Below are 23867 nucleotides of genomic sequence, written 5' to 3'. Positions count from 1 at the left end.
ATTCATGTTCCGTGAATTTATAGACAAATTACATTTTCAGTTGAAATACCGCCTTCAAATGGCGGTTCCATGGTGGAATGGTTAGCATTCTGGACTTGGAAATACCGCCTTCGGGACAAGCCCTCGTCCCACTGAAGAAATAGGTTTGCAGGGTGAAAAACAGGACCACATGACAGCTGAAGACATTTTAATGTGGCTTTTTTTCCTACGGGTTCCATTCAGGTCAAAGAGAGCTGAAACAGGAAACAAAATTTTAATGTGCTTCTGACTGTGGTGGCCAGGAATGTAATCACCAGAGAGGAAGACCACAGTCTCCCAGAATGTTTAGATTTGTCTGCATCGAATGCAAGACAAGAGCCCGCTCAAACCTTCCCCTTCCTCTGCCAGCTGCCACATGGCTGCAGTCTTACTTTGCTTTTATGTCAAACAAAATTCTAACAAGGGTTTCTTATGTTTTAATGCATTTATTACGTGTTTCCTCAATAAAAAAGAAGACTAAAGAGGAGAATTCATTTAAATTCTCTAGGATTTTGTTTCTTACACTACTATTTTAGTTGATTTTTGTTCTATTTAGTAACTACATGCAGCTGACTTAAAAAGTCCTATCGTACTTTGAAGCTTGCCGTGAGAGATCAGTCCTGCCCGCCCACCACTCCAGCCCCAGCCCCAGGGACCAGCCCCATGCGTATTCCTAAATAATCGCATGATCCCCGTGGGTATCTTTCCCCATAGTCCTAAATAATACGCATCATCCCTGTGTCCCGTGGATTGGTTCTCAATGTTCCCTCCTCACCATCACAGCGGGGAGGGTACGGGTCCTTTGCACCCACTCTGTCCCCCTAATGTGGCGGGCGTCATGGGCACCACCTTCCTAGCCCTGCATCCTTCAGTGTGACTATACCCCCTTGGTAGTAACTGTTCACATTGTTTTTTCTTGGTCCTTGCTGGCTAAGTAGAATACCCTGATTCTGGGTCCTTTTGTATCTGAAAACTTTATTTTTCTAAGAGTTAACAATTGCCTGAATTTTGCCTACTTAGGTTTCTTTACATAAACCCCAAGAGATACATGAACCCCAAGTTCATCGATTCATTCCACCATTTTAATAGTTGGAATGCCTGCTACACGCCAGGCACTGGGGATACATTAGTGAGTTGAAAAAGGTCCCTATTGGGGGGAGCTTATCTGAGGAGAGACAGTCCACAATAAACGTAGGACTTTTTTAATGATGGAATATTCTAGAAGGTGATAGGAATGAAGGATAAAGAGCAAGTTGGAGGACACGGGAGTAGGGAGAGCAGGAGGCGTGGGGTGTCGGGCGCACCTCACGTAGCAGGTGCTGTTCGGACATTGTCCTCATTTCTGTCTGTCTCTTCCTCTGTTTGTTTCTTTTATGTTTCCTTTGTTGCTCTCTCTTTCTCCTCTCCTCTCCTCCCCGCAGGTTATTCCCTCCATATTCCTTTTTCCTTGCAGCTGGGTGGTGGGTTTCCTCTTTCCTGCGGGGGTCTTCCTCTGGCTCCTCCTGGTGCTCGTCTGTCTGTCCGGGCGCGTCGAGACAGGGGCAGGAAGACGTGCGGTGAACATTGTCTGCGCTGAGACAGGCCTGTCGGCTGCTTTCTGCCACCTGCAGCGTCTTTCCCCCGGGTCCTCGGTGTCCCCGGGGAAGGGTTCTGTCATCAGATGTGCGCCTCTCTGGGGGAGGGGCAGCAGGTGCACCCAGCCCTCCAGCACAGCGGGGCCTCGGAGCCTGCAGTCCTGATGCCTCTCCCGGTTCTCCTGAGCCACAGCTCCAGTGGGAAGCCTCCTTCCTGGCCTCTGTTAGAACCGGGGAGCACGGGGAGATCAGCAAAGGTACTCGGTCCACTGTGTCTCAAGAAAGGCCTCTACTGCTGCTGCTTGGCGTGTCAGTGGAATAGTCCTAAGATCCTGAACATGTGGGTGCGGCTGGGACATTCACTGAAATAACTAGAAGCAATAAGTTGAAGCTCAGGCAATTGAAATAACGGAGAAAAATTACTGGAAATCTTTCCACAAGTCTAGCGTTAAATCCATTTTGTATGGAGGAGAAAAGAAAGCAAGTAACCGCTAGGGTGATCAACACGCCCCAAGTGACCTAGGATTGTCCTGGGTCTGGGGAGCCTCCTCAGACCCAGGCCACCAGAGTGGTGGTCACCCTGTCCTCACTCCCCACGTGTGACATGAAAACAATTTGCATTATGATAGAAAATGCTCGTTCGGCGGTTAGCGACAGTCACCACTGGACCCTAAGCAGTGACTCTGCGAAGGGAGGTAGAAACGTCCAGAGATGCGCGGGCAGGGTCCGTGCAGGAATGTTCGTAATCAGGGGGTGACATGGGGCCACTGAACCTAACGCTGTAACGTCCTCCAGTTTCAAACTCCCAATTTTGCCTTCACTCTTCTTAGAGGAAGGTGTTCTAAATGCTAGAAGCCCCAGGCCCTACAAAGCCTGGATCGACCCCAACCATGGCGGCAGTGACAGGGACCAAAGGATAGGGCCCATCAGTAATCTAGAATTGACTCATTTCATGCTCCCAGGAACACCAGTCAGTCAGTGCTATTCCCATCCCACGGTAGAGATGCAGAGACTGACCCAGACGGGCACGGGAGATTGTAGAGCGAGGACATTAGCCAGGGCACGTAAGCCAGCTGTCCGAGAGCTGCGCAAGTATTGAATGTGAGTGAATCAATGTGAACATATAGTTTACAGTTTGTGCCTTTTCCACGTGTGTGTCTGTTAGGAAACTATATGTGTAATCGAAGTAAATAACACATGAATATGTGTTAGCTGGTATATGTTTATACATAGGTATCCGTGTGTGTGTGTATATAAAACAAAAGTCCTGTAATAAGGACGATCGTACATTCCAGTTTGCTCCGGACATTTCCAGGCTATGCGCTGTTCCTCTGAAATCAATAGTGTCCTTCCAGCCTCCAACAAAGTGACCTTGTTTGGGTGGTACACTATTGGATCACTCAGCACATAAGCCTTGCTCCCCGGAGAATCCCTCGTGGAATTTTGCCGAGCGCCTTGTCCTACGCATTTCTGTTACTATTACATAATGTTTAAATTAGTACGCAGTGAAGTTTATATTAACTTTTAATAGAGCCTTGTTGACATAAGGTAATTCGAAAGTGTTTTCCTCCTCTAATATTCTGAAATATGCACTCACACTCTCTTCAGACATTTTGGTTACGTGAAATATTTGACGTTGATGGAAATGGCATGCATTTTGATATGAGGAATGAAGTCTAGGGTTCCGCAGTTTTCTTCCACAGTCCAGCGATCTGCTCCAACGGCACTTAGTGAAAATTCATGTTCTGCCCACTGATCGGGAAGGCCAGCCCCATCACAGCTTAAGTCCATGTACGTCATTGCTTGACTGGCCCCAGTGCCCTTCCCAGTTCATTTTTCCATGCCAGAATCTCACTGTTGGATGACCAACATCTTATGAATCATGTCTCTTTTTTAGAAATTTTCTGGATCGTCTAGGGTGGTTTTTTTGCCCATATGAACTTTATGTTGTCAAGTTAAAAAAATTTAAAAAAGGACCCTTCTGAGGCTTTGCTTGGGGTTACATTGCCTTAGTAGACTAATTTAGACAAAATTGAACTCTTAAAAATATGGAAGCTACCTACCAGGAACCAAGTTTTTCTTTGTCACTCCATTTGGCCATTGAGTTCTTTGGGAAGAGGTCATAGATTTACTTACTTAAGTGAATGTGAGCATTTATGTTTTCCTGAATATGTCATACTTTTATTAACATTATATTAATTTATAGTATACAATTCTTTATACCATTATACTTTAGTTATGATTTTTTTAATTTTTTTTAATTAATTTTTGAGACAGAGACAGACAGAACATGAGCAGGGGAGGGGCAGAGAGAGAGGGAGACACAGAATCCGAAGCAGGCTCCAGGCTCCGAGCTGTCAGCACAGAGCCCAACGCGGGGCTCAAACTCACGGACTGTGAGATCATGACCTGAACTGAAGTTGGTCACTTACCCAACGGAGCCACCCGGACACCCCAATTAGTTATGGTTGTATAGAGTCAAATTAATTTTGTAACCAGACACTAAAATTTTATGTTTTCCAATTTTTTTTCAGTCAGTAATCAAATATATTTTTAAAATATACATATATATAATAATTATATATATTTAAGAATATATCTTCTATAGGGGCACCTGGGTGGCTCAGTCCGACTTCAGCTCGGGTCATGATCTCACAGTCCGTGAGTTTGAGCCCCACGTCGGGCTCTGTGCTGACAGCTCGGAGCCTGGAGCCTGCTTTGGATTCTGTGTCTTCCTCTCTCTCTGCCCCTGCCCTCCTCATCCTCTGTCTCTCTCTGTCTCAAAAATAAATAAAAACATTTAAAATAATTTTTTTAAAGAATATATCTTATATATTTATTTGGCAAGAGTGTGCGCATGTGCACACGAGCAGGGGAGAGGCAGAGAGAGAGGCAGAGAGAGAATCCCAAGCAGGCTCCGCGCTGTCAGCACAGAGCCTGACATGGGGCTTAATCCCAAGAACCGTGAGATCATGACCTGAGCTGAAATCAAAAGCCAGATGCTTAACCGACCAAGCCACTCAGGTGCCCCAGTAATCTTATATTTTTATTTTTAAATTCATTGTTATTTATTATTATTTTTTTAGAGAGTGAGTGAGTGAGTGGGAGAGGGCAGAGGGAGAGAGAGTCAGAATCCCAAGAAGTCTCCACACTCAGCATGGAGCCCAGTGCAGGCTTGATCCCATGACCCTGGGATCATGACCTGAGCCAAAACCAAGAGTTGGACACTCAACCGACTGAGCCACCCAGGCTCCCAGTAATCTTATAGTTTTAATATCCTAAACCAATAATGATAATTTGGCTTTCTTTTCTAATGTCTATACCCCTTGTCCACCCTACCCTAGTTTAATTACAAAAGCGTATGCTTCTAGAATAAAAATAAAATGTGTCTGTCCTATTTCCTGATCCTTATTGGAATGTATCAACATTTTCAGTCCCTTATTGAATAAAAGTTGCCCCTTACATTTTGATTTGTTTATCTTATTTTAAATTTTTTTTGTAACATTTATTCATTTTTGAGAGTGAGAGAGACAGAGCATGAGTGGGGGATGGGCAGAGAGAGGGAGACACAGAATCAGAAGCAGGTTCCAGGCTCTGAGCTGTCAGCCCAGAGCCCAACGTGGGGCTCGAACTCATGGACTGCGAGATCATGACCTGAGCCGAAGTCTATAAATGGAGCCAGTCTCCTTCCTCCTGGCCTTGGTCCTAGTGTGTGTTTTTTCCAAGTGCCTTCTGGAATGAGTACAGGTAGCTTGTAACGTGACCAGGCCTTTTGTTTTGGTTCTTTCAATGTGTTCACAGCTTCTCAGCCATTTATTTGTTTTTGGTAAAGGAATCTTTTGTACTGTGTCACTTGTACCTACCTTCCCAAAATCTCCGCCATGATTTTTAAATTCAAAAACAAAAACGTCAGAGGTACGTGCTTTGTTTAGAAAGCCATTGAAGAGTGATCCACACCCATCAAATGGTTATGTGACCTATCTGTGGTTACTCAAGACATCAAGTCAGCATCCGTTCTGTCGATGGACAACAGCATTGTTTACCTCTACCAACAGTGCCGCCATCTTGCCTGCGGAGGGGGATGCTTGTGGGGGGGTTCCTCCAGGATTGGCGGTTAGCCACACAGCCCCGGTGGCCACTGTGACCCACATCTGTGACATACCTCCAGCCGGCCTCTGAGTGGTGGGCCTCACGTGGTCCAGAGCACAGACGTCAGGGCCAGGCTCCCTGCACCAAAATCCTGGCTCCCCCCACATGCACCTGCATATCGGTGAGCGTGTATCTTAGCATTCTGCACTCCACTACTGTCCCGTCTCGGATGGGTGTCATCACCGTACCTGCCGCGTGGATTTGCTGTGAGATTTAAGTAGTTAAAGTAGGTCAGTGATGCTAGCTATCCTTACTAGTCTTAGAACTCAACATACCTGATTTGGGCATCGGATTCATCAGCCCAGATTGTCTGGCTGATTCCTCGGGACTTGGGACGTATACTGGTTTCTCTAGCACAGTTGGACTTTGCAGACTGTCCAGTGTCGTTTCCTGCTACCCGGGGAGCCATGCGTGAGACATCTGCCTTCAGTCCTCCCCTGGGCTCAGATTTTCGGACACCTTCACTTGTCCTTCTGTTAGAGATCCTTTCCTTTAGTTCAAGGAACTGAATGCCCCACAGATTTCTCTCCCGTGTCTGTGAATGCGAATGTAGTTCTCTCGTGGCTGCTCGTTTGTGCATATGTAGACCTTATGTCATACGGGAAGTTAGAGAAAGACATCACAGGACTGCCTAAACTACCAGACCTGGTTTCTGTGCTCTGCATATGATATTTTGGGATAAATTATCAGAAATGCTACACTGGCTGGCTGCTGGTCCAGTTTAAGTCACTTAAACCAGCTGAGCTAGAAAATGAGGTCTTTAAATATGGGGCTTCTCTCTGCCCTGACTCATTGGAAGAATAGTGAGCATATGTGAAACCATTTAAATATACAGCAGAGTATTCTCTTATGTCTGTATGAATAATGTAAGTACCATTGGGTCATCAGGCCCCTTTTCAATGCAGGTTAATAAAATATGCCAATTATAATACGGTAAATGTCATGAATGAAATACCGGTCAAGTACAGTCCTGCTCACATCCTCTTTGTCTTCTAGAACCGATGTTTTTAAGAGCAGTGGATAAATAGGACATTTACACGATTCATCTGATAAGTTATGCGAGGTAATGTCTGAAGCTTTCCGTTAGGATGTCGATTGCAACAGTATCTGACTAAATAGTTATTTAGTCAGCTAACTAGACTGACAGCTAGCAATATTATTTAATTAAATAATGTGCGGTAATTTTTCCATATTTGGTGTGTGTAAGATCTACCTGATGGGGACAGAATTCAACCCATGGGCACCCAAGACTTAGGAAGAAAATAAGACTAATCTGCAAACGTCTCGAAGAAAAATGGATGCCACTGGCAAAGGTAGTTTCACAGGGATGGGAGCCATGAGGTTACATAAACACTGTGCCACACACTCTGTGCGTTCATTTCCTGGATCCGATTAAGCTTAATGTGCCACAGTGAGAAATCCTTCCTGCGGAGAATGGAGTCCTTCCAGCCTTGTCGAGAGAGAGATGATTCTGCCATTGAAAGTTAACCACGTTATTTTTGGCAGGCAGCTGGCCTTGTGGCATCTCATGGCCAGGAACCTCGTCCACGTCACGTGGTGCCTTCACACCTGGACCTCAGTGTGGAAGCTGTTTGACAGCTTCAAAGATAAAACTTGGAGATTCTTAGAACTATCGTTGTAAAAAAAAAAAAAAAAACCCTGTCATGCTGTCATTTTGTGGAAACTAGAGTGAGTATTTGTGTCCGCCCTCTTTTCTGTCCTTCACTATTGGATTCTTGCCTGGACCCCTCCGTGTAGGTTTATGGCTCCCGTTCCCATCATTCCATTGTCATTACTGCTTTCATGAATTAAACCAAAAAAAAAAAAAAAAAGGCAGGGAAATGCGGTTACGAGTTTTGTTTACATTTCACATGCTAATCACTCGGAAAGTGAGGAGGACAGCTGGTGGACTCGACGTGGCCATGCCACCTGGACATGCTTCCTGTCCTTACTACCTGACGGCAAAGAATGTGGTGGAAACTCTGCGCTGGATTTGACATTGACTTCGTGCCAGTCTGCTTCTTTGGTGACTCGCCTAAAGCCCCCTGGATGTATGACAGCCCCTGGTAACCCTGGCGCACAAGCCCCCTGTCGCTGGCCCTAGCTGACCAACCCCGGGCCCAGAACCTCGCGGCACCCCCACCGGCCGAGCGCATCAGCCCCGGGAACTTGGTGGCTGTGGTCCAGACCCGGTCTCTGGATGCGGCCACCTGGAAAGCATTCTTTGAAAATTGACTTGTGAGTCTGGAGAAGATCATTTCAAAGTATTTGTCTAGGAGTGAACATCCCAGAAACCCTGAAGCAAACATGCCAGAAAAGCCTGAAACCGTAGGAGGAGTGAGGCCATCATTTTACACGCTTCTCATAAAAGGAAGACGCCACAGCGGGGAGAGTTCACCCTCTATAATAGAACAGAAGACTGACGTTCTTTCCCCAGAAGACGAGGATCCAAAGAAAGTGAGTTGGAACACAGTTGTCGGTGAATATTCCATGATTTAAGCTCCCCTTTGCACCTCGAGACATGAATTAAACCACCTATGGGAAGGTCATTCTTTTTAAAAGAAAGAAAAATGAGCGTAAGTCAGTTGTTGGATACGTAAGTGCATGTGAGATCCGTCGATAGGCTTCCCCCACAGCACCACTAAACAGGCTCCTGAGAGGCAGGGAAAACTATTTCAGATGTTCTAGGCCATCTGATGTCCTGACAGCCCAGGGGAAAACAGTTTGGAGAGAGCAGAGCCCTAAGTGTTTTGACGCTGATTCGATACCGAACCGTTGTGGATTTTTCAAAACAGGCCGCCATGTGCATAATTGGCCCTAAGTAGATGTCCACCTCTTCCTGAAATAGTGAGCTCACTTCTGTGACCAGGAAATGAACGTGCATAACAAAATTTGCAACTGTTCAATCAAGATATGCCGTGGCCCCAGAATTCCTAAATGCATGCACTGATTTGTTTTAGAGCTAAGCCACTTTGGATAAGTGCCTCCCCTTAGATGTCAGAATAGGTAAGAACGCGGGCTCGCGGGGTTTTTTCCCTGGTCCTACCGCTTCCTAATGTGTGACCTTGGCCATCAAGAGCCTGAGCGGCTGCAGCAAAGCCTCTCCCACCCCTGGGCCTCCGTGTCCTCACGTGTAAAGTGAGGATTTGGCTGGGACGTTAACGGGTTTGTGGGGCTAGATGGATTCACAGGGCGGCGTGCCGAGCAGGGGGCGCCTTGGGACCCGAACCATGAGTGAGAGCCCAGGCCCCGGAGCTGGACTCACTGGTCCCAGGCGCGACCCACGCTGCTTGCGGGACCTTTCTGCACGAGCTTCGCGATGCAACGTGTGGGGCGTGTTGCTTTTGTTGCTGTTTTCTTGCCGCCGTCTGCCTCCCACGATGGGGCGGCGTGCCCTGACCCTGCCGGCCATGTGCTCTGGCCGCGGCATAGGTAGACCTCGCCGAAGCATCACCTCGTGAAAGCGTCCTGGCTTCCGTAGAAATAGCCGTTGCTTCCTCGTGTGTGCGATGTGCTCCCTCCTGGTGGTCACAAGTGCGTGTAACTGCCTGGGGCCGGGCACAGCGGTAAGTGAGGCTTTGCTGGGGCGCGGGCCCTTTTCTCTGGGTCGTCTCCGGCTGCTTTCTCACCGCCTTGGCACGCTTCCGTCGTGGCCACGGGGACCCCGTGGCCCACCAGCCGAAAACGTTTACTATCGGGCCCTTTGGCAAAGTGCTTGCCAACTCCTGGGCTAGGTAAAAATGCCTTCCTGGCAAAATGAGTGTCCCTGTCACCCTTGTCCGTTTTCAGGGCAGAACCACGGTGTTCACGTTATTGAGGCAACGTATTCCGGAAAGCCTGAAGCTGGCTGAAGTCTGCAGTCCCTCTGCCCTCAGCGTGGAGGAATCTTGCAGGGGGAATCTTGTACGTTTGGACATACATCTGTGTTCTCAGCAATCTGGATGACGTGTTTCATTATCCTTTCTCATGAAAACGGAGTATCCGCAGGAAAAGAAAGGTTCTTTCTAACTAAACAAGTGAATTCGATTTGGGATCAATAAACACGCATGTTCCTACAGCTGGCTTTTGCCTAACTTGTGTGATGCCCCAGCCCGCTATCCAGACATTTGCGCGATGTGTGTGGCCTCACGGTCGCATTCTCTGAACAAAGTGGGGGAAGGACCACTTCCCTCTGGTGTTTCTCAGAAGCAGCTTACGAGGCCCCGAGATTCTCCTTACCTCCACGACTCGAGGAGCGTCAGCAGTGTCTCTCGGGACTTCAAGTATCCACATCCCTCTCTCTCTGAAAGACCGGGTTTGGGAAATGGACTAGCGGTGGCCTCTCTTCCCTCCAACCTTCCCCCAGAGATCCTGACGCCCACGGTCTTCCATCAAGGATCCTGGCTTTTGTTCTGTTCCCGGGAGAGACAAGGAACACCTGTCCAGGGCCATCTCTGATTTAGTTTAGTGTCATCGAGATAGCATCTGCTTTCCCTTCTTTAGATTATGAGTAAATTCATTCACTCACCTTTCCTGGGGCAGGGGGTGGGCATTGTGTTCCATATTCCTTCAGCCCCCATCCCCCTTCTGTAGAATGTAATTCAGAACTATCTCAATGAATTCTCCTAAGTGTGAATATCCTAAATTTGCATACTTTCAACATCCGTGATCCCTTTAGCGCGTTATTTTTGCCCGTGTCAGAGAATCACTCAGAGGTACTACAAGATAAATGCGTGTGTCTTCAACGGATTGGACGAGCCCCCTCCCTCTCCCCCACATTGTAGGGGGCAATCTACCACCGATCAAAACTCTACTGACTTCAACGTTAACCTCATCCAAAACCGACCTTCACAGAATCCTCTAGAATAGTGCTCGGCCAAATATCTGGGTTGCACGGCCCAGCCAAGTGGCACAGAAGATGAACCAGCACCGACCTGGCTTCAGCCAGATGTCGAGGAGACAGCAGCTTTGCTGGAGAATCAGCAGTAGATTTGGTGGGACGTGGACGGGGCCAGAGGAAGGAAGCCGGAGGGTTCCACTCCCTGAAATGTGCACACGGGACAGCAGGGGCAGAGGTAGGGGCTGTTGCTCTTGGTTCCCGTCTCCTGTCACATGGATATGCTCTGTGAGCAGGGGTTCGTACGGGCGAGGAGCTCCCCCAGCAAGATTCAGGGCTTCTCACCAGATAGAAGAGAGGTTTGCATTCGACCCACTGATGGAAAAAGTGGAGTCAGGGAAAAATCACTTAAAAACACGCACACACACTGAACCTTTATTTTCACTTAAAACCCGTAAGTGTGCGTCTGCATTCTGGTTCTTTCAGTTATGGCCAAAAGCTCACTGGGAGGAGGGCCTGCTTATTAAAGATCTGAACTGATTATTTGCAATCAAATGCCCATTACTTACGGTGCCTTGTTTGAGGGTTCTTTTCTTTTTTTTTTTTTTTTTAAGAGAAAGTTGAAGCTTGTCCCGTCATGTGAAGGCAAAATCATTTTACATTTTTAATTTTTCTCCATGTTTTAGTTTGTCCTCAGCCTCGCCCTAAGCGGACAGCAGTTCTGTTTAATGACTGGTCTGCACTGAGTCATTCTGGAGATTCAACTTCGTTTTCATAGAAACGGGCTTCTCGGTTTTCGTGTTCGTGTCTCATCGAGCTACACCAAATTTAATTATGTTACGTAATTCCAATACCAAGTTCAGCTGGCAGAGGCCGACCCGAGGGTGGGCTCGGCTGGGTCCGCGTGTGCTCCCATGTCACCGGGTGGTGGCGGAGGGATGCTGACCATCCCGGGCGACCCACTCACCCGGCACTCAGCGTGGTGTGGGCGGTGGCCGGGGTGTTTCTCCAAGAGAGTGGAAAGACCTGATGAGTCTGGCGGGTCAGTTCAGAGTAAGTGGAGAGGAGAGCTGTCATGAGGCTGGCAGTGAACCAGTGGCAGGGAGGAGCCCGTGGCAGGCAGTGTGTCTGGTGTCCAGAGAAAGCAGACTCACCAGGAGTGTGTGTGCAACTGCTTTGTCCTCCTGAGGGCGGAACCAGCCCGTCTCAGGTAGGAGGTTATATCGGCCCCGCCCGGCAGAGAGCCAGCCGTCTGCTTGGGGGGCAGGTGCACAGGAGGGATCTTTGTAAGCCATGTGGTGTCCCCCGTCGCGAACACATCCCTCATCACAGCCTGCCACGGCCGAGTATAAAATGTACGTCTGCAAGACCGTGCACCACAGAGCGATGCTTGGACGGGGATGTGTCCACATTTCTCCAGATGGGTTGTTTGGGAAGGTTGGAAAAGTATCAGTTCTGGGCATGGTTACCTTCCCTTGTCAGAGATCTTTATTTCAAGGTTGGAAGCGTCCACGTACAAGCAAGCAGGTCTGGTCCGGCCCAGCCCCTCAGCTGCTTGGGTTCCGGGATGGTCCTTCTGGGAAGGAGCCTGAGCTTAGGCGACTTTGCACTCCCATCAGCCAGCTGCCGGGTCTGGGGCCAGGACCCGGCTCCGGGGCCCGGTCTTAACAACCAGGAGCACTACACAGAACCGGGGCCCCGGTCCACAGGGGAACCTGGGTGGGCTCTCCTAACTCGTCAGCGATCGGGAATGAAGGTACCTGCCTTCCTCCAGAAGAATCTGTTCACCAGGCTTCTCAGCCCCGGGTTTTATCCGCCCGTCCTAATTCTCTTAATAGTTCAAAAATAACATCAGTTCGACACTAATGCAGGGGGGAAGGAGGGCAGTTACGAACTGCAGGGGCAGGTGCCCTGAACCCTTCCAAAGAGCGGGGGCCGCCTGCCTTTCTTCGAGTCCGTGTTTCTGGCGCTGCTCGCCATCCAGGCCACCAGGCCGGGGAAGGGAGGGATTTGTAAAAGTCCACACTCCCGACGCCCATCCCTGAGGTCTGACTCCCGTGAAGGGAGGAGAGACCAGGAACGCAGCGGTGTTGGAGAACCCCGCCAGCCAGCTGCAGTTTGGGAACCGGTGCCTTCGCACTGGCTGGGCCACAGGCAGAGACCGAGGTCCCGTCGGCCCCTCTGCACGCTCCCCGGGCATGAGAATTGGGGCTGGTGAACCCGGCTGAGTGGAGGGCGGACCTCCCACGCCGGCAGCGCCCGGCTCCGGGTGCAGCCTGGCGGGGATTGCCGGCTTGTCGGCTCTGTGTAGTCACCACCCAGATTTGCTCACTCTTCGCACAAGTATGTGTCATGTAGGCAGCTGGCTCGGCGGCCGGGTGCTGAACGGGTGTGGACAGCAGCGGGAGGGAGGTTCCCCCACGGAAAGGGCGTTCGTCCTCCAAGCAGAGAGCAGCCCTGGCATCCCACCCATCCCTGTCGCCTTTGCAACCACGTGAGCGGCTGTCCTCGCTTCCCGGGACTCAGTTTCCCCCTACGTAAGGCAGGCTGGTGAAGTCAGTCCTTCCCAGCTCTGACGCTCAGCCTCTTGTTCCCGGTTTTCCGTGCGGGAGTGGCGGCACAGGGGACCAGCACGTCGTCGTCACACAGACTCTAACGATCGCCCTGTGACCTTTCGTGAGTTTCGCTTTTGAGTTAACAGCACGCAGACCCTCTCCGTGGTGCGCAGAGAGAGCACCTTCAGGGGAAGGATTTTTGCTGGCGCAGAATTAGAAAGGGGGGGAGGGGAGGGCGGGCTCAGTTTCTCCAGCCCGTGTGTGCCTCAGATTCCACGGTCCCTGATTTTCCCACGTACACGGGAGCTCCACAGATCCTCCTAATTCTTCTTTGGACAACACCTGACGGCAGGATGGCGAGACAGGAAAATCTGGTACAAATAGCATGTCGGCCCCCGAATAATAAAAACTCACATACCCTTGGCTTCTCACAGTCCATAAAATTAACGCCCCTTCTGGAGTGAGCCTTTGATGTCCTTCAGCTTGGCCCTGCGGGGCTGGGCGAAGACACCATGAGTGCGGTTAGGGGTGAACACAGTTCCCTGCCAACGTCTGGCTCGTCGTAAATCTCTCCATCGGGGACACAGGTCGGACAGAGCGGTTTGACTTCTGAGGCTGAACAAAACAAAGTAGCCTCCCGGTCACATGCCTCCCAGTGCCCGTGGCCAGGGCCTGTCCAGGCCTCCTGGCTTCGGAAGTCTGGCCCCTGACCTTGCCAACAGGTGTCCGTGAAGGGTCTGCAGTTCTGAGGTGGCATGGGGGGGGGGACCAACCCCCAGCGCCGCCTCTAGAAGGACGCGTGCAAGACGTCCAGGCAAAAAGACCGTGGCGGAGGGTGCGGACGGCCCGGGCGTCTTGCCGCCATTTCTGATGTGCCTGAGCCTCAAGTCTGGAAGCATCCGGGGACTGAGGGCAGCGCCCCGGAAGCCCGAGCGCGAGTTCGGCACAATCTGTTTGTCGGGCGATTCTGGCTACCTGGGCACCGTTCACTTTCACACCTGGGCACCAAGGTCATGGGCTCCTTCAGAGCCGGGCGCCTGGTTCTCAGCGCGCCTGGAGAGTGGCTGGCACCATCGGGTTCTGGTGAATCGTTCCCGACACAGGCTGGTGGTGAATTCCCAGAGCAGCAGACGGGGCAGGGGTGCCCAGGGCCTGAGGTATCCTGCCAGGTGGCCTCAGGGGTCATTTCTCCCTGGCCTCCACCCCTGTGCCTTCAGCATACGGCTGGCCCGCACTCCTTAAGTGAACTCGTGACTGATTTTTCTTTTCCTATGAGAAAGACAGATTCTTCCAGCTGGCGTCTGTTTGTTGGTGGACGTGCATTGTTACCTTGAAAACATTCCGTTTAGGGGGCGCCTGGGTGGCTCCGTCGGTGAAGCGTCCAACTCCTGATTTCAGCTCAAGTCGTGATCTCACGGTTTGGGACTTCAAACCCTGAGTCGGGCTCTGCACGGACACCTCGGAACGTGCTTGGGAGTCTCTGTCTCCCTCTCTCTCTGCCCCTCCCCGGCTCGCTCGTGCTCTCTTGATCCGTCTCTCAAAATCAATAAAGGACAGCCCGCTGGGGCGTGGCGGGTACCCGGTGGGACCGAGCGGAGCGGCGGCCCCGTGGTTAAAGCTGCATTTCAGTGGCGTCCTTCCCCGGGCTCGGCACTCACCCCGGGACCAAATGCAGCCGTGGGTGCCTATGATTTATCACGCCTTCCCGCGGCTTCTGCCGGCCACTATTCCGAGCGTTTACGTTTTCGAAAGATGCTCCTAGAAGGTCAAGACTTCTCCCTGAAAATGGAACAACGGGCAGGTGCTCAGTCTTGAAATTTCAAAGAGAACAAACAGAAAAAAGAAACGGAATCTCACTCCTGAAACGAAGCTAGCAGTTGTCTGCTGTCTGCGAGCCTTCCTGATGCGAAGTCGGTGACAGCCCCGGGGTGGCCCTGGCTGGGGCCCGGCCGTGAACAGTGGGCCCTGTGGTCCCTGTTGCCGCAGCCTCCGAGTCCCAGGGGCCGTTAAGACCCCGTGGCCGCCTGGGAGCTGCCTCAAATACCGTTGCTGGGAACTTGCATTTTCAAAGGAAACATTAAATTACCGAAACCAAAATGTCGTGATTATTTTTTTAATGGAGACGAGAAAGTCATGTTATTCTGAAACGGGTCATGGCTGTTGATAGTTAGGGGGGCCGACCGTTGAACAGATGGTTCCAGGGGTCCCGGCCTGAACTGCTGAGCAGCAGCTGTAAATTGTATCACTTCCTCCAGCGGCAGTGGGAGCCGGGAAGGTGTGCCCTGCCGGGGAGCCCTCGGCGGGGAGGTACCGTGGCGGCCGGGCACCGGCGTCCTCCGGGTCCTGCCTGGGAAGGCCGGCTGATTCGGGGAATACCGGCTACCTGCTTTGTTCTGGTTGGTGGACTTGGGAAGAACAGAACAAAGCCGGCCGGGCACGGCCACTGGTTAGCGACCAGGCACACCTTCGCCTCTGCTCGCGGAACCCACAGACAGCACAGAAGCTTGTGTGGATTCTGACTCTTTCATGAGCTGAAATCAAGACACCTCCCCAGAGCTCTGCCTGGGAAACAAAACAGGCACCTGGCGTTTCCAGACGCTGCGTGAGTTGATCTTTGTTCGGGAGGATTTCTTAATGACGTGTAGTGAAGAGAAGGGCAGAGAATGGATGAACCCAGTTGGAACGACTTAAGATGGCGGAGACAGAAGACTTAACGAGCTGGTGTGAAAAGCCTGAGAGCGGCCAAGACATCTTGGCGGCCCCAGTGTGGATACACCAGTTACAATTTATAAGGCCTGCAGGGCTGGGAGAGCGCATGGAGGAAATGGGGGGAGGCGACGGAGAAGCAGCTGGAGGCTCCCAGTGCAAACCCATCACAGCCACGGGGCTGGAAATGGAATTTTCACAACGAGGATGCTGAGCTTACGTGGCTTAACATGAAATGAAACACAGTTATCTCGTTGACACTGAAGAATGAAAACATTCCCACAGTTGATATAGAACAATTCCCACAGACCCAACCGTTTCTTTTTAGGTGACTCCAACTTTGCATTGCAGTTCTTGGTAATTTTCTTAGCAACACAGTAGAAGACGCTGAGGAGAAACACTTGGTATAAAATAGTTCAGGCCTTCTCCAGGCGAAGGTAGGTAAAACCGGGATAGTACGAGCCGGCCACAGGCGCCAGCCCCGGGGTGGGACCCCTTCCGCGTCCCATCAGCCTAACGCCTAATCTGTCCTGACAACTTTCCCAAGAGTCCGGGCATTGGCTCGAAGAGTGTTTGGGTCATGGCCCCTCCGAGAGCGTGAGGAAAAGTCCTGGTCATTCTGCTCAGACGTGTTGACAGGCACGGCGCCCCAGAACTGGTAAGGCTTCTTGGTGCCCATGGGCGTCCTGGAGCAGGGAGCCTTTGTTACCTTCCTTAGATGGGCCTGCACCTCGGTCCACAGAGTGAAACATGAGAGACTGAAAATACGCTCACGGAGGCTTTGCAGTGTAAGCAAAATGCTTGTTTGGGACATTGAATTTTTAAAACGCAGAATTTAAAAGTTGCATGTGGGGTGCCTGGGTCGCTCGGTCGGTTAAGCGTCCAACTTTGGCTCAAGTCATGATCTCACAGTTCATGGGTTCAAGCCCCGTGACGGGCTCCGTGCTGACAGCTGGGAGCCTGGATCCTGCTTCGGATCCTGTGTTTTCCTCTCTCTCTCCCTGCCCCTCCCCTGCGCGCTCTCTGTTTGTCTCTCTCAAAAATAAACAAACACCAAAAAAATATTTTTAAGTTGCATATATTGCCTGCCCTTACCTATGCTTTAAAAAAATGGGGGCGCCTGGGTGGCTCAGTCTGTTAAGCATCTGACTTGAACTCAGGTCATGATCTCACGGTTCATAGGTTCAAGCCCTGCATCAGGCTCTGCATTCACAGCTCGGACCCTGGAGCCTGCTTCAGATTCTGTGTCTCCCACTCTCTCTGCCCCTCCCCTGCTTTCGCTCCTTCTCTCAAAATAAATAAACCAAAAACATAGAATTGTTTAAATGTACGCCGTACTCAGAGAGAGAGGGAGCGACCCTGAAGACTTGAGTGTGAGGGATAATCCCAGGGGTCCCCTCTGGACAGTCCCCATCTTCCACGCTGTGTGTCTGTCTGCATCGGCTGGGTCCCCGGCTGGAGTCCTCACAGAGCCTCTCGCGTTGATGCGGGGTGTTTCCGAGAGGCGTCTCACAAGCTCTCCCCCAAGCGTTCTTGGCTTCTGCTGGACTCACGTGTGCCTGTCGGGGTACAGTCTGTGGGAGGAGGCTCTTAGAGCCAATGTGGAGCCCGCCGGGCCTCAGAGTTACCTGCGGAATTTCCAAGTTTTGCCTGAACACTCTGAACGGAAGAAACTAGGAGTGAGAGTCGTCGTGTCCTCTCAGAGGCCAGATGGCTGCCTTCTCGCCGCACGAACCCTTGTCTCTGAGCCGCATTTCCTCTCCTGCCCCTCCTGCCTCAGATGACCCCCCACCCGGAGCGTGCATCTTAGGCCCTCCTGCAGATGGGCTGCTGCAAAGCCAGTGGGCGGCTTCGTAGACATTTGCGGGATTATCTGAGACCCAGTAGCGGCGCCCCAGCTGAGCCTGGACCCAACGCCATCCCCCCTCCGTCACCGGCCGACATACACATCAACAAGAAATACTTCTAGAATCAGAAAAGAAAAAAAAAAACTTGCTTTCAGGGAGAACATTCTCGACAGCTTCTATCAAATTGAAAGAAAGATGACCAGGCATTACGGGCCTCCTGCTGGAAGTTCTCACGTCTGAAGTCTTCTCACAAAAAAGGCAGACATAAATAAATAGAACCTAAGTCCAATCAAGCCTTTGGATCCAGCTGCTAAGTTACAGGAAGTACAGAGGACGGAAGAACATGTTAAGTGAAACCACGGAGATGTAATGTGGGGACTCCTGCGATCATCAGAAGCCACTATGGAGACTCAGCAAGGCGAGCGGTATCGTGTCTAAAACCAATCAATCCAATAGAAAAATACATTAAGAAAGAGCCGATAGACTAAAAGAGAAGAAAGACATACCAGCCAGTTGCAAAGTGCCGACCGACTCTGTCTGGATTCCACCAAGCAGATTAACAAGCTAGGACATTTATGACACGGTTGGCAAGGAAACACTGAATATTTAATGATAGTAAGGGATCACGTTAATGTTTTACGTGCCACGAAGGTATTATGGTTATGTTTTCAAAACCAAAGAGGGGCGCCTGCGTGGCTCAGTCGGTTAAGCGTCCGACTTCGGCTCAGCTCATGATCTCACGGCTCGTGAGTTCGAGCCCCGCGTCGGGCTCTGTGCTGGCAGCTCCGAGCCTGGAGCCTGCTTCGGATTCTATGTCTCCCTCTCTCTCTGCTTCTCCCCGGCTCGTGCTCTGTCTCTGTCTCCTTCAAAAATAAATAAAAACATTTTAAAAATTAAAAAAAAAAAAAAAAGAATCCTCAGGGTGCCTGGGTCGCTCAGTCGGTTGGGCCTCCGACTCTTGATTTCAGCTCAGGTCATGCTCTCACGGTTTGTGAGTTCGAGCCCCGCATTGAGCTCTGCACTGAGTGTGAAACCTGCTTGGGATTCTGTTTCTCCCTCCCTCTCTCCCCTATCCTACTCGTGCTCTCTCTCTCTGTCTCTCTCTCTCTCTGTCTCTCTCTCTATCAAAATAAAGTTAAAAAAAAATTAGAAACAACAACAAAGAGTCCGCACCTTTCAGAGATGCAATTGAAATCCACATGCATCCGGAATTTTCGTGAATGTGCTGCAGGGTTTGGAGGTATAAGTTGACGATCGTTGCAGGCGGGTGGATGGGGACACAGAGGGCCTTCCTTTTGCACGTGCGTGAAGCGTCCCACCTAAAAGCCAGCTAGAGGGGAAGAGAGAGCACTGTGCCGGTGAACTGAAAGCAGGGAAGGAGAGAAACACAGGCAGGAGGGCTAATCGGGAAGGTGAGAGGCAGCAGGGACCGGAGAGCCTGCCGAGCGACTGGAAACAACGGTGTGCCTGTGGGCCGTGGGTGGGATTGGCGCGGCCGTGTCTCCCGCACGGGCGGCGCCCCTCACCGAGGTGCCGTTGTCCCCTCCCAGCTGGTCCGTGGGGAACTGGAGCACGTGTAGCCAGCCTTGCGGTGGGGGCACCCAGAGCCGCCTCGTCCAGTGCACGCGACGGGCACGCTTCGCGTCCGAGCGGGTGGCGGCCAGCCTGTGTCCGCAGCCCATGCCGTCCAGCAGACAGGCCTGCCAGCCTCGGAGCTGCCCGCCCGCTTGGAGCGTGGGGCCCTGGGCGGAGGTAACTGGGACCGGGCTGGTGTGGGGGGCGGCAGCTGGGTCCCCTCCTGCCGATCGCAGAACTGGGTTGGACCTTGCGGGGGGGGGTCAGGGTGGGTCCGACGGACGTCTCGCTGAGACTCGGCCCCTTTTCTTCCCACAGTGCTCCCGGACCTGCGGAAAGGGGTGGAGGAAGAGGTCCGTGGCCTGTAAGAGCACCAGCCCCGTGGCCAGGCCGCAGCTGCTGCCGGACGCGGTCTGTGGCTCCGAGCCCAAGCCTAGGACTCACGAAGTCTGTCTGCTTAAGCGCTGCCACAAGCACAAGAAGCTGCAGTGGCTGGTGTCCGCCTGGTCCCAGGTGGGTGCTCCTGGAGCCGGTCCATTCGGCACCGGGTCGACCAGCTGTCCCCTCCGCTGCTCTCACTGCTTCCCGCTCCTCTTCCTCCGAGTCTGGGTTCTCCGGCTCAGGCCACCCTTTGGGGCTCCAGTCTCCCCTCCTTGGCATGTTAGGGACTTTCTGATCACATCCTTCGAACCACTCGCCCAGCGGCATCCACGAGGCCATCACCCACCCCGTCTCGAGGCCAGGACGGGTTGGGGGCGCTCGTCACGCTGACGGGGTCCTGGGGACCCACTGAGCCCCAGGGCAGCCGTAGCCATTCCTGGGGCCGTGTCCCTGTAGTGCAGAGCGGGAAGAAGGCGGCCTGCCCTGGGAAGAGACGAGGACCATTTCCTGAGCCGTTTCCGTGAGCAGTTGCCGCACTTGGGGAAGAAACTGCTCATGTTGGTTTTGCAGGAATTGACGTGTTGTTAGTGTGCCGAACGCTAACAGGTGGGAACATGAGTGTTGACGGTGGCGTGACCCCACGTGAGGGTGCCCAGCGCAGTCCGGCCCTGGGGAGGGGGTGTTGGGAAGGGCCCCCTGCCAGGCCCCTACACCTGTGCCGCGGGCACCCAGGGGCTCGCTGAGGGTGGTGGCAGCTCCTTAATCTCCCTGTGCCTCAACCCAGACGTGTAGGTGTCACTAGGGTCAAAAAGGACACCAGAAAGAGAGCAGCCCACGGAACTGCAGCGTCAACCCCGCGCAGGGTACTGAGAGACTAATCCCGGAGCAGCTCCCCTGTCCCGGCCTCCTCGGGCCAGCTGGGCTCATTCCCACCCACACCTCGAATGACCTTGCTCAGGAGGACAGAGGATGGATCCAGCCGGGCCTGGAATCTCACTGAGGCACTGTTTCCATCCGTGCCCCCCCCCAACCCCCATCCAGGCCCTGGAATTAGCCTGCCAGTTGCCAGCCGGGGACTCTGGTTCTCTCTCACTGGGAGGCGGGAGCCTAGACTCTCCTAGGACTGACTGCGTGTTCTGTGCGTGTCCCTGAAGGCCGAGCCCACGGGAAGGAAGCCACCCGGTGGAAAGTCTCCGCCCCGGAGACTGAGCTCCGCGCAGGGCACGGGCTCCCGCAGTGCAGGAAACACACAGGCGCACACCTGTCGGCCCGAGCGCGAGTGTGAGGCCGGAACCCGGGCCCCTGTGCTGATGTCATCTGCACACGCTGAGCCCGGGCGGAGTCACCCGCCCAGCACAGCGTCCCCCACTCGCCAGCTCCAGGCCTCGTCGCGGGGGACGGGGATTTCTCTCCGGAGACCCAGTGACCCCGGATCTCTCATCTCAGCCCGCTGTGCCCCGTCTGCCCCGGGCTCAGAGCACCCCCTGACCGGGAGAGAACGCGTTTGTGCCCCGAGCAGACTTGCCGCCTTCTCTCGGCTTTCTGAGGCACACTCGTGAGCCCCGGGGGTCCCCTGCCGGTCCCTGCTTGGGGGGCGGGCGCTGTATTACGTTTCCACACATTCCAGTGTCAGATGCAACCCAACGTGTTATCTTCTCATGAAACGATAGCTTCGGAATTCCTCCCTTCATGGTTTCTGTCTGCCCTGCCCCTCCTTCGGCCCCCGAACGCTGTGCCTTCACATCCTCCTCTCCACGTGATACACCGTAATGCCTTTTTAAAATGCCAAGGTCCAATAAATCTCATTCAGTTGTCACAGTTACATAAATGCTCGAGCGGACATCATCCGAAGACGGTTTGACTCACCGATCGTAGCGAAAAGCCGCCACCAGAGAAGTATTGTTCGCTCACGGCTTTTGCTTTATTTTTAGTGCTCTGTTACGTGTGAACGAGGAACACAGAGAAGATTCTTGAAATGTGCTGAAAAGCACGTTTCTGGGAAGTACCGAGAGCTGGCCTCAAAGAAGTGCTTGCACTTGCCGCGGCCAAGTGTGGAGCTAGAGCGAGCCTGCGCCCCGTTTCCCTGTCCCAGGCACCCCCCGCATGCAGCCGCGGGCCCGCCTCGGGCCAGCTGGTTTGCCTCGCCCTGGTCTCAGGTAGGGCGACACTACGTGACCACGCTTCCCGCCCTGGGGGTGGGCCGCTGGCGTAGGCGGGCGCGCGTCTGCAAAGGGTGCCCCCCCAACCCCCAGAGCCGGGCCCCGACCCTTCTCTCCAGAGCAGGTGCGACGCCCGGGTTCCTGGGTGCGGACCCAGCTTTCCGAGGCTGGGCTCCAAATGTCACTGACCCTTTTAGGGCACGTGGGCCTTGTTCGAAGTCGTCACCCACTTAAGTGTAGGCAAACATCATGCTTTCGTTTTATGCAAAAGCTGGGCAGACTTCCGCAAAGGTGAGTGTGAACGGGGACCAAGGACGAGCTCTGGAGGAAGTCGGTGACTGCGGGTTCTACCCGGGTAACCCCGAGGCCGTGCACGTGGGAAGGGGGTCCGGCGCGCTGCACTGTCCTGGCCCGCCTGGACCCTCGGGCGAGGCCAGCCCAGGCCGACGGAGCTCCTCCGTGCTGGCACCCCCCTTACTCCTTGCACACTGCCTTTGACTTTAGGGAAGAATCCTGCCGTTACAGTGGTCATCCCCTCTTTATTCTCCCTGTTTCCCACTCTGGGTTCCTGGTAACCCTCACCTTGGGGCTCGGCTCCCCTTTCTGCGTGTGATTCTGCCCGCCAGCCTTTATCTCGGATCCCTGCCTGTCCCAGGTCCCCTCATCCTTCTTCTCCTGCTGGTATTTCTGCTCTTGGCTCAGGGGGCACCCAGGCCCGAGGGGTGTGTGGGGCTGAGACATCCTGAGCCACTCCCACTGGCCAAACCCCGAGGAGTCTGTTCTCTGCTGCTCTGCCCGGGAGAGAGGGGCTCTCGCTCAGTCCATCGTCCCCATGAGCAGGTGCAGGGAGTGTTTTCTGACTCATCTTTTGGCCTGGCCAGAGGAGTGAGCTCTTTCTAATTTGCACATGGCGGCCCGTCTTGGCCTCCCTCCTCTTTCTGAAGGTAGAGGAGATAAAAGGTAGAGGATAAGAAGGTAGAGGAGACAGAGGGAAGGAGGGTGAAGGATGTGGGGTGGCCACCAGCCTCCGGGCGCCCCCCACGCGGAACCCCTGACGCGTGGTCCAGCGTCTGGTTCTGTGGATCTTCAAACCTGAAATAGCTCTTGCGTTTAGAAATCTATGAACCCCCCTCCTAAAAGTATTTAAATGAGAAATGATCTAGTTGAAATTATTGGAGCAGGCGACATTGAGAACGCTGTCCTTCTCAAGCATTTTCTATTTTAAATGGACAAAAAGTATCAATGACTACAGCTTTTTCCCAGGCGGCCCCCATTGATCTTCTTGTGGGTGCGTGGTCTTTCCACTTCGATCAAGCAAGAGCCGAGCGGACAAGCTGAGTGAAGTTGCTTCTGGGGCAGAGGCCTCACTTTCTCTGTCCCTTGGGAGGTATGGGTCAGAGACACACGGAGGTGGTCCCCGAGACCACGGTCCTTCTGTCAACAGGGACCCCGAGTCTCTTTCCTGTGGCTCCAGTGGCTCCTATAGCCTCCGGCCACGCCAGGATTCACCCCGCTGTGCTCAATTCGGAGACCGCGGGAACATTCAGAAAACTGAGGTCCCTCATCATTTCATTTACCCCCAAAGCTAAAGCCGAAAATACATCCTGCTTAGCTTTTTCCAGTCTGAAATGTTCGGTGTGTTTGTCTAATAAGTCATTTTTATCATAAGCTGCCTGAAGTTTTTATCCAGGGTGATTCATCTATTATGTTCTGAGAATGTTCCTTCTTGGGAGTAATAACTCAAGGGGTTTTATGTGTTGTAAGCACTGGCACTCAAGACTGTGCCCTCAGATGGGGTGGGGAATTGTCGGCCGTGATGGATGGCCAGTGCTTGGCTGAACGCTGCCCCCGACAGGCTCGTTCTTGTAACCCTTGCTATCACGTGATCTTCAGGGTTTCTGTTGATTTAAATGGCTTTGCTTATCATCACATTTCATGGAAGGTTACCTAGTAGGACCGACTTCAGTCATTTTGGTCATTTGGGCTTTAGGGTCAGGCGGTTCCCATGCTGATTTGGTCTGGGAATGGCTTACGAGTGAACACCTGTTGGACTGTCTGATGCTATATGACAGAGATGGAAGTGTGTC

The 23867-nt window shown here is 52.6% G+C and overlaps 1 protein-coding gene across 1 annotated transcript in view; it reads left to right on the top strand.

Moving 5' to 3' along the window:
* Positions 1 to 23867, top strand: part of ADAMTS16 (ADAM metallopeptidase with thrombospondin type 1 motif 16) — a 158144-nt gene that overhangs the window by 129031 nt on the left and 5246 nt on the right. The window contains exons 19-21 of the mRNA XM_042953519.1: positions 19216 to 19417; positions 19559 to 19753; positions 21553 to 21777. Coding sequence (XP_042809453.1) covers positions 19216 to 19417; positions 19559 to 19753; positions 21553 to 21777 — 622 coding nt within the window. The remainder of the gene's footprint in view (positions 1 to 19215; positions 19418 to 19558; positions 19754 to 21552; positions 21778 to 23867) is intronic.

Source organism: Panthera leo, chromosome A1 (genome assembly GCF_018350215.1).
Source record: "Panthera leo isolate Ple1 chromosome A1, P.leo_Ple1_pat1.1, whole genome shotgun sequence".
NCBI classification, from domain to species: domain Eukaryota; kingdom Metazoa; phylum Chordata; class Mammalia; order Carnivora; family Felidae; genus Panthera; species Panthera leo.
Note: the sequence above shows the minus strand (reverse complement) of the source record. Positions and strands in the feature narration are given on the sequence as shown.